Source organism: Cibotium barometz, chromosome 2 (genome assembly GCF_041138505.1).
Source record: "Cibotium barometz isolate CiBa-2024 chromosome 2, ASM4113850v1, whole genome shotgun sequence".
NCBI classification, from domain to species: domain Eukaryota; kingdom Viridiplantae; phylum Streptophyta; class Polypodiopsida; order Cyatheales; family Cibotiaceae; genus Cibotium; species Cibotium barometz.
The window spans coordinates 33,075,960-33,092,509 of record NC_141047.1 but is presented as its reverse complement, the minus strand read 5'-3'; the positions used below and the strand labels follow the sequence as shown (position 1 = coordinate 33,092,509).

At 40.0% G+C, this 16,550-nt stretch overlaps 1 protein-coding gene across 1 annotated transcript; it reads right to left on the bottom strand.

The window, feature by feature from the left end:
• Positions 1-361: 361 nt before the first annotated feature.
• LOC147640960 (transcription factor bHLH62-like) lies at positions 362-4,011 on the bottom strand. Its single transcript, XM_086816823.1, has 8 exons — positions 2,954-4,011; positions 2,433-2,678; positions 2,241-2,306; positions 2,068-2,136; positions 1,888-1,962; positions 1,514-1,759; positions 1,300-1,384; positions 362-882 (listed from the first exon to the last, which is right to left on the bottom strand). Exons 1-8 carry the CDS (start codon positions 3,821-3,823, stop codon positions 845-847), a joined length of 1,695 nt encoding a protein of 564 aa, XP_086672949.1. The 5' UTR covers positions 3,824-4,011; the 3' UTR covers positions 362-844.
• Between the last annotated feature and the right edge of the window lie 12,539 nt (positions 4,012-16,550).

Sequence of the window (16,550 nt, the reverse complement as noted above, 5' to 3'; positions counted from 1 at the left end):
CCTTGAGAACAATCATTCATCCAAAGCTTTACATCTCTCAACGTCCTACATCGACTTGTGCTTTACTTTATTTTGCCCTCACTCTTGACGTCCTTGCCTTTATTTTTTAAGCTTGCCCCAACTAACGCACATGTACACAAGTGCTATGTCGCTTTGCAAACTGTTAAGCTCTCATTAAAAGAGATGGACTTTGCAGCCTTGGATCATCCTCAACCTAACGTTGCAGGACAGGCGCGCGCACACACATATATATATACACATACGGTTGTCATATTCTTCCTTCACATGCATTAAAGCGTTGTTTCTTCAATCGATCCATCACTGAAGGAAACACAATTAATCATTGCTTAATTCACTGTAGTTTGGAAATCAATCATAATCACAATGTAATTTGCATGTTACACTTCTGAGCCTTTACTGTACACTACAAGAAGCAGTTAGATCCTTGGTCTCTGATGGATCAATAATTAATCCTAATCTGCATCTCTGATCATATTAGGCTTTGCTTCACCATGTAAGCTGCAACTCCTTGAACCAGTTACTAGGATATTGCATCACCATAGCTGCAGCTCACATGAATACACTAGTTGCTTTTGGAGCATTAAGTGATTATGTGGAGATAAATCCAGCTAGTCAATCTCACAATCTATGTACAATATGGCTAGTCAAAAGAATAGATCAGGAAAAGATTTAGATTTTATGCTTAAGGCTCCACTCAGAATTAGCATAAACCTCTTTGGTTTCTTTGGTAAAAAGAGCTCACACAACTTGATGGGTTTTGGTTCACTTTTTTGATCCCAAGCCTGCTTTTGATGAGATAAGATGGACTCCAATTCAAGTTGAATTACAATTCTGTCTTCATTTGGCCATGAAATAATGCACCTAAAACCAAGAGGGGAAAAAATTAGGTCATAATTAGTATGACTTAAGAGATATAATTACATGAACATACACTTAATTTGGCCATGAAATAATGCACCTAAAGCCAAGGGGGAAAAATAGGTTATAATTAGAGATATAATTACATAAACATACACTTAATTTGGCCATGAAGTAATGCACCTAAAACCAAGAGGGAAAAAAATAGGTTATAATTAATATGACTTAAGAGATATAATTTTACATAAGCATACACTTAATTTGGCCATGAAATAATTTGTAGGACTTAGGGATATATTTACATAAACATACACTTGACTTTTTTAGGAAAGAAAAAAACAATCGTAATTTAAAATGCTACACATTTCCAAGCTCAATATATGGATTATGCAAAGCTGAGAGCACCCATTATGTATATACCTTGTAGATTAGGAAGCATCAGAGGAGTCTGTGCATAGCCCATCTGCACAATGTTTTGTAGATCATCGTCCCAAGCTTCTGTGATCTGCGAGAAATGATGGAGGATTAGTTGTGGTAATCACTAAATGATTCAAAACAAGCAAATTAAGCCATTGTACCTTCAGAGATCGCAATTAAATACGTATTAGAATGCAGCATTACTCAATCGAATCACCTGTGAGATGCACTCTCCAAAGGTATCTGATGAAATGAGGCTGCTGACTGTTTTCCTCAGGGCAGCATCCGATCCGAAAGAGGGGACATCAACATTAAGCTGAGAAGTGCATAGAGGATTGCCTAATGCAGGTGGATTAGGACCCCCTTGTAGTTGCAGATTATCATGGAAAAAGGGGTAGGAGTTAATATTGGTCTCGGGGGCAAATGCCACATTATTATGATTTTGCGATACAGGCTGCAGCGCCTGCAAATTACAATCGACATAAAATTAAGTTTCTTTAATTATCACGTAAATTGCGCATAATAATCCATCTAATTAGCAGCTTAGCTTGGATTTGAGCAGTAAATGTGTGTGCGTGTGTGCGTGTTTACCTCCTTGCCAAACAGGTTTTCGAGGTTGAACTCTAGTTTGCTGGGGTGCACTGCAGCTAGCTTCATGGACAAGAACTGCATTTCAAACTAAAAATTGTGAATAACTAGCTCTTCTATATCAATTCAAATCAGAATTAATAAACGTTAATAGTGCTTTGGATCAATAATTTTCATTCTAACCTCTACTTGTCTTTGAAGGGATTGGACGTAGTTGATAATCTCATCAAGCATCATAGCTTTGCCTGTCACCTGAGATGATAAAATGTGTTTAATTACTACTAATCAAATATCAATGCCAGAAAAATGTACCTAGATTCTAAGAAAATGCTAGAAAATTAGATGATGGATCGCACCTTGCTGCACCCAGGAACAAGGTCTTGCAAATACTTCATGCGCTCACTGATCTTCTCTCTCCGAACCTGTAATTTCAGTAATCAAATAGTTAAAAGGCTAGGTAAATTAGCCTAATTAAGGTGCCCATCGACTATTTGTTATCTTACTGATGATTAAGTATAGCATTAGATGCATAATTACGTTAAGCCTACCCTCTCAGCGAGGCTGTGGCTATCTGTGGCTTGGCCTCTTCTAGCTCGCACGTGAATAAAATCTGGCTTGGAGGCGTCTGAAGGCTTTGAGATTTCTTTGCCTGATTTCTGCTCTGAATCAGCTGAGTTTCCACTAATGCTTTGCTGTGGCTTCATTAGTAATGTGGGCTTAATCTCATTAGTTAGCACAGTATCCCCAGTCTTTGGCCGCTTTAATCCATTACCTTGATCCTCCACATCAACATCCTGAACCAAAGCGTAAAGCATAGCTTAATCAGATCAATGCCATCAATTAATGTAAAAACCCCACATTACAGAATTGAAATTGCAAAGCAAAGCAAAAACATTACAGAATTGAAATCACAATTCAAGGGAAAAGCATAGCTTAATTAGAGCATTGACACAGTAGGCCCATTATGTTGATGATATGAAATTGCTGGATTAATTACTGCATGATTATGTCCAAGGCGGGTGATTAGAGTAAATATTAAAGCAGATGCAAAGATTATGATCTCAATAACCTTGGATCCTGCTCTTCTTTTCTTCCCATTGTTAACCATGGATCCTTGAGGGGAATCTTCTTTGGTTTTTGAGGCAAGGCAAGGTACTTTGGGGGTTCCATCACTACTAGCTTCCTCCATAGCATTGTCTGGCACAGGTGCTACTGCATGGGTTGATTTTAAGGGACTATTGGAAGCAGAAGATTTGGTAGTGTGAGGGGCAATCCTAGTGAGCTTCCTGGCAGCTAGGTTACTGTGATCGGAAGGTACATTATTAATGCTAAACGCGTGGTTAATCTGCTGAGAATAGGATGAAAACTTGGCAGCTCGCTCTGCAAAGCCAGGATCTGCAGAGATTAAGCTTGCAAGGTTTAATCCCACGGTGCTGGGCGCAATGGAGCTACTGCCATGGCTGGAGGGAACCCACAGGATACCACCATTTCTGCTGCTAGGAGAGCTGTAGAGATTCAAAGGCTTCTGCTCCACCTCTGAAAACGTAGGAGAAGAGCCCATGTTGCTGGCCCTGCCCATATTAGAACAATGTATGGTGGTGTCATGATCGGCGGAGGCCTCATTAATGGAGGCAGTGCTAATAGAAGCTGCTGAAACGAGCTTGTCGAGAGCTTCCCAGCTACTGGTGAGCAGGGGGTCGTCACCTCCAGTATTGAAGGCGTGTGATGGATGATCACCCTCGTAGGATCTGTCAGGCAAGGCAAGGGAGGACATGGTGGGGGAGAGCCTACTGGGCTGTGGAAGGTGGGAATGCCATGGCTCAAATTGGGGCAAGGGATGCAAGGAAGGGTTCATGGGAAGGGAGGAAGGGAGCTGAAGTAATGAGGAGGAATGCGAGGTGTTGGGATTAGCAAAGGGGGCATGGGAAAGAGAAGCCATGCAGTGCAGGTTCTCGCTCTGTGTGTGTGTGTCTCTCTCCCTGTATTGCTTATACTACACCACCCTAGGTAGGGATAACCCCCCATCTATTATACCCCCACCCACACACACACACACACACACACACACACATACATCCTCTCTAACCCCACCTTATTAAAAAGCCTAACACACACACACATCCCCCCATACATCCTCTCTAACCCCACCTTATTAAAAAGCTTTAATTTAATATTTTCCATATTATCACCCCCTCGGTCCAATTGCAGAATTCTCTGGCCGCAAGCAAGCAAACCCCACCCCCACTTGCATGTTAAACCACAGTGCGTGCATGCACCCACACCCAATGCACACTATCAAATCAACTGGACCGTATATCACACCCAATTAACAGATTTCCTGCTTGTTTTCCAAATTTGAAAATTGAACTGCGTTGGGTCCTCTTCATTTGGGCGCTGAGGAGGCCATTCATTTTTTTGCTGTCCAACTCACTCTCTCTGGGCCCTTAGAAATCCAAACGCCATTGCTCCTCTAAAGCCAAGCATGAGCGCGTGGGCTTCCCACCAATAATATGCTACACGCACACCACCCCAACTTCACACTTGGCAACCCCTCATTCGCCCTTTCCCACTTGGCAACCCCTCATTGGCCCTCTCTCCTTGGCTCCTTTGCCCCACTTGCCATCACCCAACTTGTCTTGCTCTCCCGCCCACTATTAATTTCTCTTTCCAATTACCACTAATCTTCCAACAACCTTAGGGGACCATGCACTACTATTTTCATATCATATGCTTGTGCATATAAGAACCCTTCCCCCTTTTACCTTCCTACTACTGTCTCATCAAAATGTGACCCCCCCCCTCTCTCCCTTACCCCTCCTCCCTTTCTACTGACTCATCTAAATTTGACCCCCATATGCACTATTTAAGACCTCATACACTCTTTTACCTTCATGCTTCCAAATCCCTCCTACCAAATTGCATGCAATGTACCAATTGAACTCAATCCAAATCAACTTAAGTAGAAATGACAAGAAATACCTACCACCTCCAATAATTTGCCCAAGTTAGATGTGGGATAAAACTCCCTGTCTTTTAATATGTACTAAAAGACCTTCAAGGGAATCCTAGCCATGGATCTCTACCTCTACTAGTTTTGTTTTTTTTTATAACAAGCCCCCATTTTCACCTTTGTGTCAAGGGTTCTAAAGTGCCTTCAAAATCATCCAGAAGACAAAGTAATGGCTAAGAATTATTGTCCATCACCACTTGCCTTACTAAGATGTGCAAATCTAATGGATTCTTCGTATGAGCTTAACACTAATAAGTACTCCATAGAGCTTGACACTAATAAGTACTCAATATAAGTACTTATTTGTTACAATCAATAGTTAAGACACACGAGAGAGATGGGCTAAAGTTCACACCTTTATATGAGACTTTATTTGCCCATATATAGACACTATTTAGTTACCCTTTGAGAATATTAGCCCATACCCCTTCATTAGTTTTACCCTACCCCCCGTCGCTTCCCCTTCTTGTACCACAAACTCCTCTCTCTCTCTCTCTCTCTCTCTCTCTCTCTCTCTCTCTCACACACACACACACACACACACACACACACACACACACACACGTGTGCGCGCGGCACACACAGAGTTGGGTTAGTGTGGTGGCGGGAGTTGGGTTATATAATATATTATATATATATATATATATATGTATGTATGTATGTATGTATGTATGTATGTATGTATATATATATATATATATATATATATATATATAATATTTATATTAAATATTTATCAGTACTCATAGTATATACATCATAGGAATAGTATTTATCTTCAAATTTCTCATGAAATGCATGCTAACTATCAAGTTTAGTTTTAGTCTATTTTGTTACAAATTTTGAAATCTAGCACTACTGCTTTCTCTTTTATCTAAGACATTAGTTATAACCCCTTTTATTTAAAAATATAATGGAGTACAAATCAAAATATTTTTTTCCATCTAATCAAGCTCTTAGATTTTGGTGCTATGCTCCCTCTATGTGACCACAAAAACAATTAGAGAATTGCATGCATAACCTATAGGTCCCACTCATGATATACTTATTCTAGCATATATGTTAATGTTGTGGGTGAATATGGGTTAGTGGTTCTTCCTCAAAGTCCATGCTCTTCATCACACTCATTGAGATCTTACATTAAAATGTATGTTGTATTTTAATATTTTATTCAACAAACTATTTGTTCTTTCACTCTAATTCACAAGATTGTTTTCTCTAATCTAGACTCTAGTTCTAATTGCAATTGTTTGGGGTTTTATTTTTGTTTTCTGAAACACACACACACATAGTGTGTGTGTGTGTGTGTGTGTGTGTACGTGCGTGCGTGCATGCGTGTGTGTGTGTGTGTGCAAGCATGTGTCAATGCATGCATGTACATGTGTGTGTACATGCGCTCACACGCATATGGTGCGTGTATGTGTGTGTGTGTGTGTGTGTGTGTGTGACACAGAGAGAGAGAGAGAGAGAGAGAGAGAGAGAGAGAGAGTGTGTATGTGTGAGTGAGTGAGTGTGTGTGTGTGTGTGTGTGTGTGTGTGTGTGAGAGAGAGAGAGAGAGAGAGAGAGAGAGAGAGTGTGTGTGTGTATGTGTGAGTGAGTGTGTGTGTGTGTGTGTGTGTGTGTGTGAGAGAGAGAGAGAGAGAGAGAGAGAGAGAGAGTGTATGTGTGAGTGAGTGAGTGTGTGTGTGTGTGTGTGTGTGTGTGTGAGAGAGAGAGAGAGAGAGAGAGAGAGTGTGTGTATGTGTGAGAGAGAGTTGAGAGAGAGGCTGAGAGAGAAACAGAGACAGAGATAGAGAGAGTCATTCCTCTTGTATCCCCAAAGTGCAATGTGGCCATAGCATCCCTTTGTATAAGAATCCATACATAGAAGCAAATAAATACCTCTTTTACATAAATTTATTAAAGGACTAATATTTACTTCTAATTCTAGCTTGTAAATGTGTGTGCACATGCACGTGCACGTACACTGCATGCATGCATGTGTGTGTGTGTGTGTGTGTGTGTGTGTGTGTGTGTGTGTGAGAGAGAGAGAGAGAGAGAGAGAGAGAGAGAGAGAGAGAGATTTCTCCTACTAAAGGACTACTCGCCTTCTCCCTCCCTCTTATTGACTCAAGCAAGACCTTCTTCCTTAACTTGTGCATTATGGATCTTACAATAAACATGGAAGGGCTCTACAAATTGAGCACATAGAAGCACAAGCCACCTCTCCCTAGAACAATGATAGGTGTGGGGTATATAGGGGTTAAAGAGAGGTAGACATGCCAAATTGAGCCACATATTTTGCATGGTGAAAGATACAAAAGAAGAAAGATTTAATTCTTTAAAAATACAGTCTTAGAAAAAAGGATAACAAAATTGTTTGAGACAGCCAAAGAGGTTAACTTTGAACCATATTGGATTGAGTTTGCACACTATAATATAAATTCGTTTTGCAACATTATCAGAGCATGGTAATGTGGACATGCCAATTGAGTTGTCATATGTGAAGATAATTATAGATACATACAAGCTACAAGCATCTATCCCAAGGAATGTTGAGATTTTGGATTTGAGATGGTGAATAGAGAGTCTCCATATAGAGGAGTTGGAATTAAATTTTATCAAGGTTCTAAGAAAAAAGATATGGAATTACAATATTTGGATTTATTATGGCACTTGAGCATTATGATCAAGTGCTACTAGTATCGAGTATTGTTATGGAATCTATGGGAGTTCTAAATGAAAAGAAATGAATGCAAGAGACACCTTTTGATAAAACTATGAGAGTGAGAGAATAGAGAGTATTATTATCACTTTAATGATAATGAGAGGGAGGGAAGAAGGAAGGGGGGGGGCATTGTTTCTTATTCCTAGATGTTGTTTTGTTTTAGAATAAAAAGAGATATTAGAGGAAATCATCCTAGATGTTGTTTTTGTTTTAGAATGAAAAGAGATATTAGAGGAAATCATCCACATAAATTTATCTATGGAGTTCCTCTTTTTATGAGAGGAGAAGATAGTGGTCCATGCAAAGAATTGTGGGCCTTGTCTAAAGAAGATCATCGTCGAGGAGGAAGAGGAGCCACTTTGCAATGCAATGACTGTGTGGATTCTTTAGCAAGTGCATAAAAGTCTGAATTCCTAGGTTGATGCCCTTTTATTTACAAATTCATACCCAAGGTTTTATTTAGAATAATCAAAAGCTACAATTTCTAGCCAGAACATGGATAATAGTTGTAATAAAATAATATTATTTAATGGATTATAATATGTGTCACACATAGATCAATTGGTAAAGCTCTTGAAAACCCAAGTGGAGGTGTTGAGTTCAAGTCTTTCACTATGCATACTAAAGCATCACCTAAAATGTTTAAAAAGGGGGGAGGAAGCCAGGGGTGGGGGTGGTGGGATGAGGATGTGTATGTGTATGTGTACATTAGGAAATCTCAAAAAAATAAAAAATCATGGATTATGGGCACTACGACTTAGGTGATCCACTTGGAAATCTAAGATGTAAACTTATTATAGGGACATCTAGTGGAAAGAAGGGGGGATAGGAGCATAAAAGGCCATGGATATGTCTCTTGTTGGTCCACCACCATGAGCTCCCATTAGTCCTACACTAGAGAGATTTGTCTTTTGTTTCTTTGCAAGAGTTCATACATATTTGATGTTCAATGTTATGCAAAACACAAACAATATCAAGAGGCTTGAAATTTGAGCTTAAAAATCATGAGCACAACCTTGATCCTTTCAACCATAACTCTTATAAAATGCAAAGTCTAATATTATATGGTTTTTTTAAATATCATGCACGAGTAATTCACGAGCTAGCTTATATAGAATGATGTTGGTGAGGCTTTCTCTAAAAGCCCCTTTTGAATTTTTTCAATTTGAATTTTATTATGTTTCTTGTAATATCATGAAATTTTAGCATGTCAAGGTCACATGTTATCATAGCAAGTTGAGAAAACTTACTTCAAGTCCAGTTTGAAACACACTAAATGTTGATAAAACCTACTTCAACTAGTTTGGAACCATTGCATATTATCATAGAAAATTGAAAAAACCTACTTGAAGGAGTTTGGAACACATTTAATGTTACACTTTTGAATGCACATATGATTTTGTGTGTTAAGTAAGACCCTCTATTCAGACTTCCTAATAAGCACATAAAAATTATTTGCATTAGTGCATCGTTCATACCTTCTCCTTCAAAATGATGAGTTTCATCTATATGACATTGGAGTGCCATGCCAAACATTGCTTGCATGATGTCATATTGGTTAATGTTAAGCCGTACATTAATGATGTCAATAATCACGCATCATAAATTGTAACTTTCAAAGATAACAATGAGAAGATTCTCCACCGAATTCCATAATTTCTTTCGGCCCAAGGAGAGTCTTCCTAGGTTTACACTATTTTTATTGAGAAAAGTTTCATATGTCACTCTTACGTTATAAAACACTAAAGACTTGATGTTTCTCCTAAAGATATAGCTTAATGAAATTGATAATATGCCTTTTGCATAAGTTATTACAACTTGTGAAAACCAAGACCTCGTGTGTTGTGCCATGGCACACTATTTAACCATGCTTAAACTTCTACATATGGGTAGTTTTTGAACTCCTTTTAATCTCTATTTTTTTACTTACATATGCTTAAACTTCTACATAGTTTTTACTTGGAGAAAATCTTGTCTGTAAGACAAAGGACCCAACTTCATAACACCTCATTATGGACATACTTCAATGACAATGTTTGTGAAGATGAAGCTTGTGCAAGGGTTGTTTTTTGTACTAAATTAGGTTTAACAAAAGAGGAAGTGCTTAATCCTTATGAAAGGTGTTTAAAAAGTAAGATAGTTCGTTGCATCACTATTTTTTAGCTGTACAATGCTTTACATGTAAATATGACGAAGTGACATCAATGAGTTAATATCATGTTGGAAAAATGCATCTTAAATTTTTTGAAGAAATTTAGTGTGTTGCGATGTCACATCCTTCAAACTTCTTTCATAGAGGAGTGTGCACAAACTAATGGGATCCACCTGACGCTGATGCATGGACAAAATGAGGTTACATTGGAAAGTAATTCATGATGTGACTTCAAAACAAACAATCATTTATCAAGTGAACATGGTAAAAGTGATAGTTGGTGTCTAGCTGGGTTCATAAGGGAGTTTCTCTCTCAACTCATGCAAAGGTACACAAAGCTCAAGGTTCTAAATTTTTTAACATGCATATTGTAAAGACGTTTAATTTGGAAATCATGGAGCCATGGAGGCAACATTTGTTTTACTCAAGTTATTTAATCAACGTGCCTAAACAAGTTCACAACCACCAATTTCTGAGCTATCAGACTAGTTCCCAACCTTCCATATCCAGTATTGAAGGAATCAAAATACTTGTGGGACATGTTCATGATAAGAAAAGGGTAAAAAGTTGGTGCCACCGAGAACTCACTAGGCAAGAAAGGCCACTGGTACAGCAAGGCAGGACTTATCATTCTTTTATAAAGGGCTTGCTTAAAACAAGGTTAGAAAGGAAATAGGTAGAGCGAGGCAGGACTTATAATTTCGTTTAAGACTTGGTTAAGCAAGGTTAGAAACCTTAAGTTTAAAAAGGGTCCAAGTGATTAAGTTTTAAGGCCTGGTTAAAGAAGGTTAGAAACCTTAAGTTTAAAAAGGGTCCGAGGGATTAAACAAGTATTATGGAGACTTGTAGAATATGAGAAGTTTGCTTGCCTGGCAACGAAGGCCATATGCCCATAGGCCATAGGTACAGCAAGGCAGGACCTCATCATCCTATTCGCTAGCTTCTGCAACGGTCAAAGATACTGCGCTTGACAATGACAGCCCGCCGAATAGCATCAGAGAATCTTTACACGACGCAGTACACCCTCTTTCCAACGTGCCGTCCTGCCATTGGATGCCAGAGACCTTCCTCACGTGAACCTTCTGTCCAGTTGCAATGCCGACAGGAAATGCATAATATCCTAGCTTCCAATACCAGCTTGGCACGTGGACAGCGACAGTCCTCACCACTGCAGATAGTAGGTAGTAGGTACCTCTAGCTTCACCCTACTATTAGGCAATAGTAGTTTGTTCTTCTTCCCGTACTTGTGTTTGATTACGGCAATGGGCAGTGGCCCATGGGAATCAAATGAACCTTGGGGAGAGCTTTCTATAGTAACCATACACATTTCCCCTATTAATATCTCTACCATTATCGTTTCTCGGGGTTTGAGAAGCGCAATTAGTCGACACTTCCGAGATTTTAACCGGCTCTAAGCCACCGTTCTGGAAAAGATAGGTTCGACTAAGCCTAGAGCTTGTTCAAATTTGTGCAAAGCTTGTAACAAATTTGAGGGACACGAAAAAGAGTCCTCTTTAGTTTTACTTATGTTCTGCAAAATTTATTCGAAAATTTCCTTCTCGAAATGGTGAATTTCCTCGTCAACTTACAATGAGAAGGTTTTCAATTTCAGATCAATAAAATGTATTTCCCGAACACTGCTCTAAGCTGAGACACATTGCCAAGAGGTTGAGTCAACTTGAAACTTGAGAAGAGGGCACCCGTGTCAGTTAAAATGGACAAATATTGCCAAAAGGTTGAGAGCCAACTTGAAACTTGAGAAAAGGGCACTTGGGTGAGATCTCTCCTCTTAAAATGTGCAAAAGCTCTATGTGTAGAATGTGTGAAAGAAGTGGAAACAATCATTGCTATTACAAGTCACAACTTGAAATAGTCCATCTACTAAGACAAATATCAAAAGCAAAGTAATTTAGGGTGTTTACATAGTATGAAATTTATGCCAATGCCCATTTCATTGGCAAAGGATGATATTCATAGGTACTCTCTTTGGTCATGGGTCATGCCTTCCATCCAAACGAGCATCAAGTTGTAGTACGTATATTAAACTTATCCCCATGTCCATCAGCATCAAGTAGTATAGATGATGCTCAAATGTTCTCTTTTTTTATGCGCAGGGTAAGGGGACAAACTCTCTTGACACACTTGGCCCTTCCTTCTTGAGCTAAGTTCTCTTAGGCCACTTGGTCTTTCCTTCTTGAGCTAAGTTATACATACTAAACATTCGGTATCTTGTTATTGTCTATTGTAACCACCAGTCATAGTCTTGGGTCAAATGGGATCATCTTTGTTAGCTCAATATTTTAATGTGCAAAGATTTAAAACTTGCCCAACAATTTATAGTCACTAGGGCTTGATATGTTGGAATTAGGGTTGTAGGAAAGCATACAAAGCTTGGAGAAGAAGAAGCAAGAATGCACACAACACACAATATTAGATTGTGTCAATGTACAAAAGATAAGTTAGCCCTAGAATGATGGGCGTATATACAAGCCGGGGGAAAAAACCTCCTAAAGAGGAAAAAAGTGCCCCGTCGGTCCTAAGTGTGTTCACACACACACATCACTGCCTATATATATGGCAACAAATCCCACCTAGGAGTGATGGTGTGAACGAGAGCTGGCACTCATGTATAAGGAAGTGCCATGCCCGAAGTAGATCAGTCCACAAAGGGGAGCAAGCCCAAAGCTTTGCGGAAAGCTTCGAACTTCTCACGAGGAAGCGCATTTGTGAAAAGATCGACGAGGTTGTCCTGTGTTGGCACATAGGCCAAGCTGATCTCTCCTGCTGAGAGTCTCTCCCTGACATAGTGATAATGCACCTCAATGTGCTTTGTGCGAGCATGAAAAATTGGGTTTCTCGCAACTGCCAATGCGCTCTAACTGTCAGTGTAGATAGAGGTGGCAGACTCCTGTCCAACACCCAAGTCAGCCATAAGCCGTCTGAGCCACACACACTCAACCGTAGCTATGAAAGCTGCCACGTACTCAGCTTCACAACTTGAAGTGGCCACAGTAGGTTGCTTCTTACTCAACCAAGATATGCATGAGCTACCAAGCATGAAACAAAAACCACTTGTGGACACTCTTGTGTCATAGCAACCAGCCCAATCTGAGTCCGAAAAAGCATGTAAATCTGGCGGCAATGATTCCCCCTTGGGATAAAACAGCCCAAGATGTATGGTGCCACTCAAGTAGCGAAAGATGCATTTAACTGCCTTCCAATGCTGAGACCCTGGGCTATGCATAAACCTACTCACTTGTGAGACTGCAAATTGAATGTCCAGCCTCGTAATGCATACATAAATGAGGCAACCAACAACTGTGTGATAGAGTGTGACATTAAAGTGATCTCCAGCATCATGAAGACTCAACTTCAAACCTGTCTCCATTGGAGTAGCAATAGGCTTGCAGTCTTCAAGGCCAAATCTCGTAATGCATACATAAATGAGGCAACCAACAACTGTTTGATAGAGTGTGACATTAAAGTGATCTTCAGCATCATGAAGACTCAACTTCAAACCTATCTCCATTGGAGTAGCAATAGGCTTGCAGTCTTCAAGGCCAAATCTCCGCAACAATGTCTCAATATACTTTGTCTGACACAAAGCAATACCTCCATCACACTGCTTAAATTGTATCCCCAAATAATGATGCAAATGTCCCAAATCTGACATCTCAAAAGAGGCATTCAAATCAGCCTTAAAGTCAGCAATATGACTCTCATTTGGTCCTATGAGCAGCATGTCACCGACATAGAGAGCAATGATTAGATATACATCATCCATACATTTAACATATAAAGTGCTTTCTGTTGGACTATTCTTGTTCAGTCAAATATGCATGTATCTTTTCATACCAAGCTCGTGGAGCTTGCTTTAAACCATATAAAGCCTTTTTTAACCTGCACACTTTGTTTTCCTGCCCTTTTTGAACAAAACCACGAGGCTATGATCCATACACCTCCTCATGCAAATCTCCATTCAAGAATGCAGTCTTTATGTCCAACTGATGTACATTCCAACCATTATGAGCTGCCAATGCACAAATGCTACGAATGGTAGTCATACGACAAGTGGGAGCAAAGGTCTCATCAAACTCAATGCCCTTTTCTTGAGCATAACCCTTTGCAACAAGTCTAGCCTTATAGCGATCAACACTGCCATCTGGCTTTCGTTTCAACTTAAAAACCCACTTACATCCAATGACCTTTTTACCAATAGGCAAATCACACAAAGACCATGTACCATTCTTCATTATAGCATCATATTCACTTTGCATTGCAGCCAACCAATTTTCTGATTTTTGTGCCTCATCAAATTTTCCTCTTCACACATACTAGACACAGCCAAAGCATAACAATCTGATGCATAAGAGGCATGCTGAAAACCTGAACGAGTACGACTAGACATAGGTGCATCAATTTTACTATCACACAAGGTTTGCACCAGCCATTTAGGCATACCTCTAGCCTGCTCATTTTCAGCCCTATCCTCATAAATTACATCCTGTAAATCTGCATCAGAAATAGGCTGATCTATGACGTCGTTTGAAATCTGCATAGGCTGAATATTTACCTCATTAGGACTTACATTTGAATTCCCACCTGTAAAAACAGAGGCAACAACGTATCAAATACATCTCGTGAGCTCACACCTGTCTCTTTGGTACATGATAACAAAGGCACCACAGCATCTTCCACAAAAACAACATCTCGACTAATCAAGATACGCTTTGACTGCGGATGATACAATCTGTAGCCCTTGCTCTCAGCACTGTAACCAACAAAAATGCATTTGACAGCCTTATCATCCAATTTTCTACGTTGTTGCACAGGCACTAAAGCATAGGCCAAGCAACCAAAGACACGCAAGTGACCAATAGAAGGCTTCCTGCCATGCCAAGCTTCGTATGGAGTAAGAGACTGCAAGGCCTTAGTGGGACACCTGTTGAGTACATACGCAGCACACATGACAGCCTCAAATTACTAGAACCCATAGGATTGGGCTTCAAGATGGAGCCATGGCTCTTCTCCCAAGTACGGAGCCCATGCAAGAGGCCCAGGGGGGCCCATCCCCCCTCATGGATTGGGTGGGATGAAGTCCACTGGGCCGTCTACTAGAGGCATTACTTATGCGACCTCGATCATTTTCGTAATCGTTTCCTCCCTAAACGTTTGGACGTCTAGGTCCACGTAACGAGACATGGATGGAAACTGCCATCACAATTCATCAAGGCATAAGATCAACATGACAATATACAAGAAGATAAACAAGAGTACGCATGCGTATGGGAGCTAAAAAATGCTTACATCCTCTGAAGGGAGCTGAAAAATGCTCCGTAGCAGCAACAATGCATTGAGAGCAACCCTCCACCCACAGCTATAACCATCATCTTGTTTGGGCACACTAATCCTTCGAATGGTCGCTCGCTCCAAGGTGTCGATGTCCATGCTCAGGCTCTCATAATAAGCGGCCATTAGTTTCCTGACACCACTGCAAACAAAGACCAATCAATATCTTGATCAATCCACACTTCTAACTTAAACAATAATATGTATCGTAATGATTTTAACTTATAGCAAAACATTGCCATGGACACCAGATGTCGAGTTTGCATGGTAAATAACATTGTCTTGCACATCGACTAGAACAAGACTCCAATGGGCACTACATCACATCCAAATAGATTTCTATTAGTTTCAAGCCAGATGAAAAACAAAATGCCTCCTCGCATTATGGTGAATCGATTCATTGTGAAGCGAGAGCACGTGTGCCAAAGGAAGCACTATATAACTCGTGTATGGTGATTCGTATAAACATCATGTAAGAGAGATACATAGACAAACTCACTTTTCATGATATGCCAAAAAAATTACTCGAGCATCGTCCAGCTGGACCTCCCAAAACCAGTTCAGCACATCAAGATAGGGAACTGACTCTACTAGCAAAAGTATTGACACTAGCGAATCAATTTGGAACACCCGATGCTGTACATCCTCGGGCAATTGCGAAATAACAAAACTTCACAAGAAAACATATCAAGAGTTAGGCATAAACTTTTAAGAGCCAAGAATGAAAAATTGTGGGAGGACAGAGAAAAGAGTATACCTTAAAACACATTTGAGCACTTTGTCGTTGACTTCAGTTCTGGGATCAAACAAAATGTTTATCTCCTCAACATGAATCGGGAAATAACATCTTTGCCCTCTATTATGATTGGGTACATAGAACTCCGGCAACAAAAATTGAAGCACCTCCCGATTCATAGCATGGAGTGCGCGAACATTTTCTCTTTTTGTCTGCAATGCAAGCATTGCCACATGATGTTCCCTTTGAGCGCTTGTCCGAAAATTTGCCCGAGTCTCATGTTCATGTTCTGGAACTTCCTCCGTCACCTCTTCAATTCTCACTTTTTGAACAGGACGGACATCCAAAATTTGCACCATTCATGCATCAGTAAATGTAACTGGCCTAAGTAACTTATCATATCTAAAACGAAGGGCTACTAGGCTGAAAAAATCTTTGTTCATCATCACTGTGACCCTGTGTGCATGGGCCGCAAGAACGTAACTATCCAAAAAAAATTCAATCATCCAATCCTCTAAGGCCTCCTGCAAGCAAAATAGGGCCGATGCCTTCCACCTAAACAAAATTCCATTTCTCTTGCAAATTCTCCTGACAAGCCTCTGGAAAGGTAATCTTGGAATAGCAGTAGTCAAGTGCTTCATAAATCATGTGATTTCTCGCGCAGCACTGAACGAATGCTCTGTGAAACGCCTTTGTCTAGGCTGCAGTTTG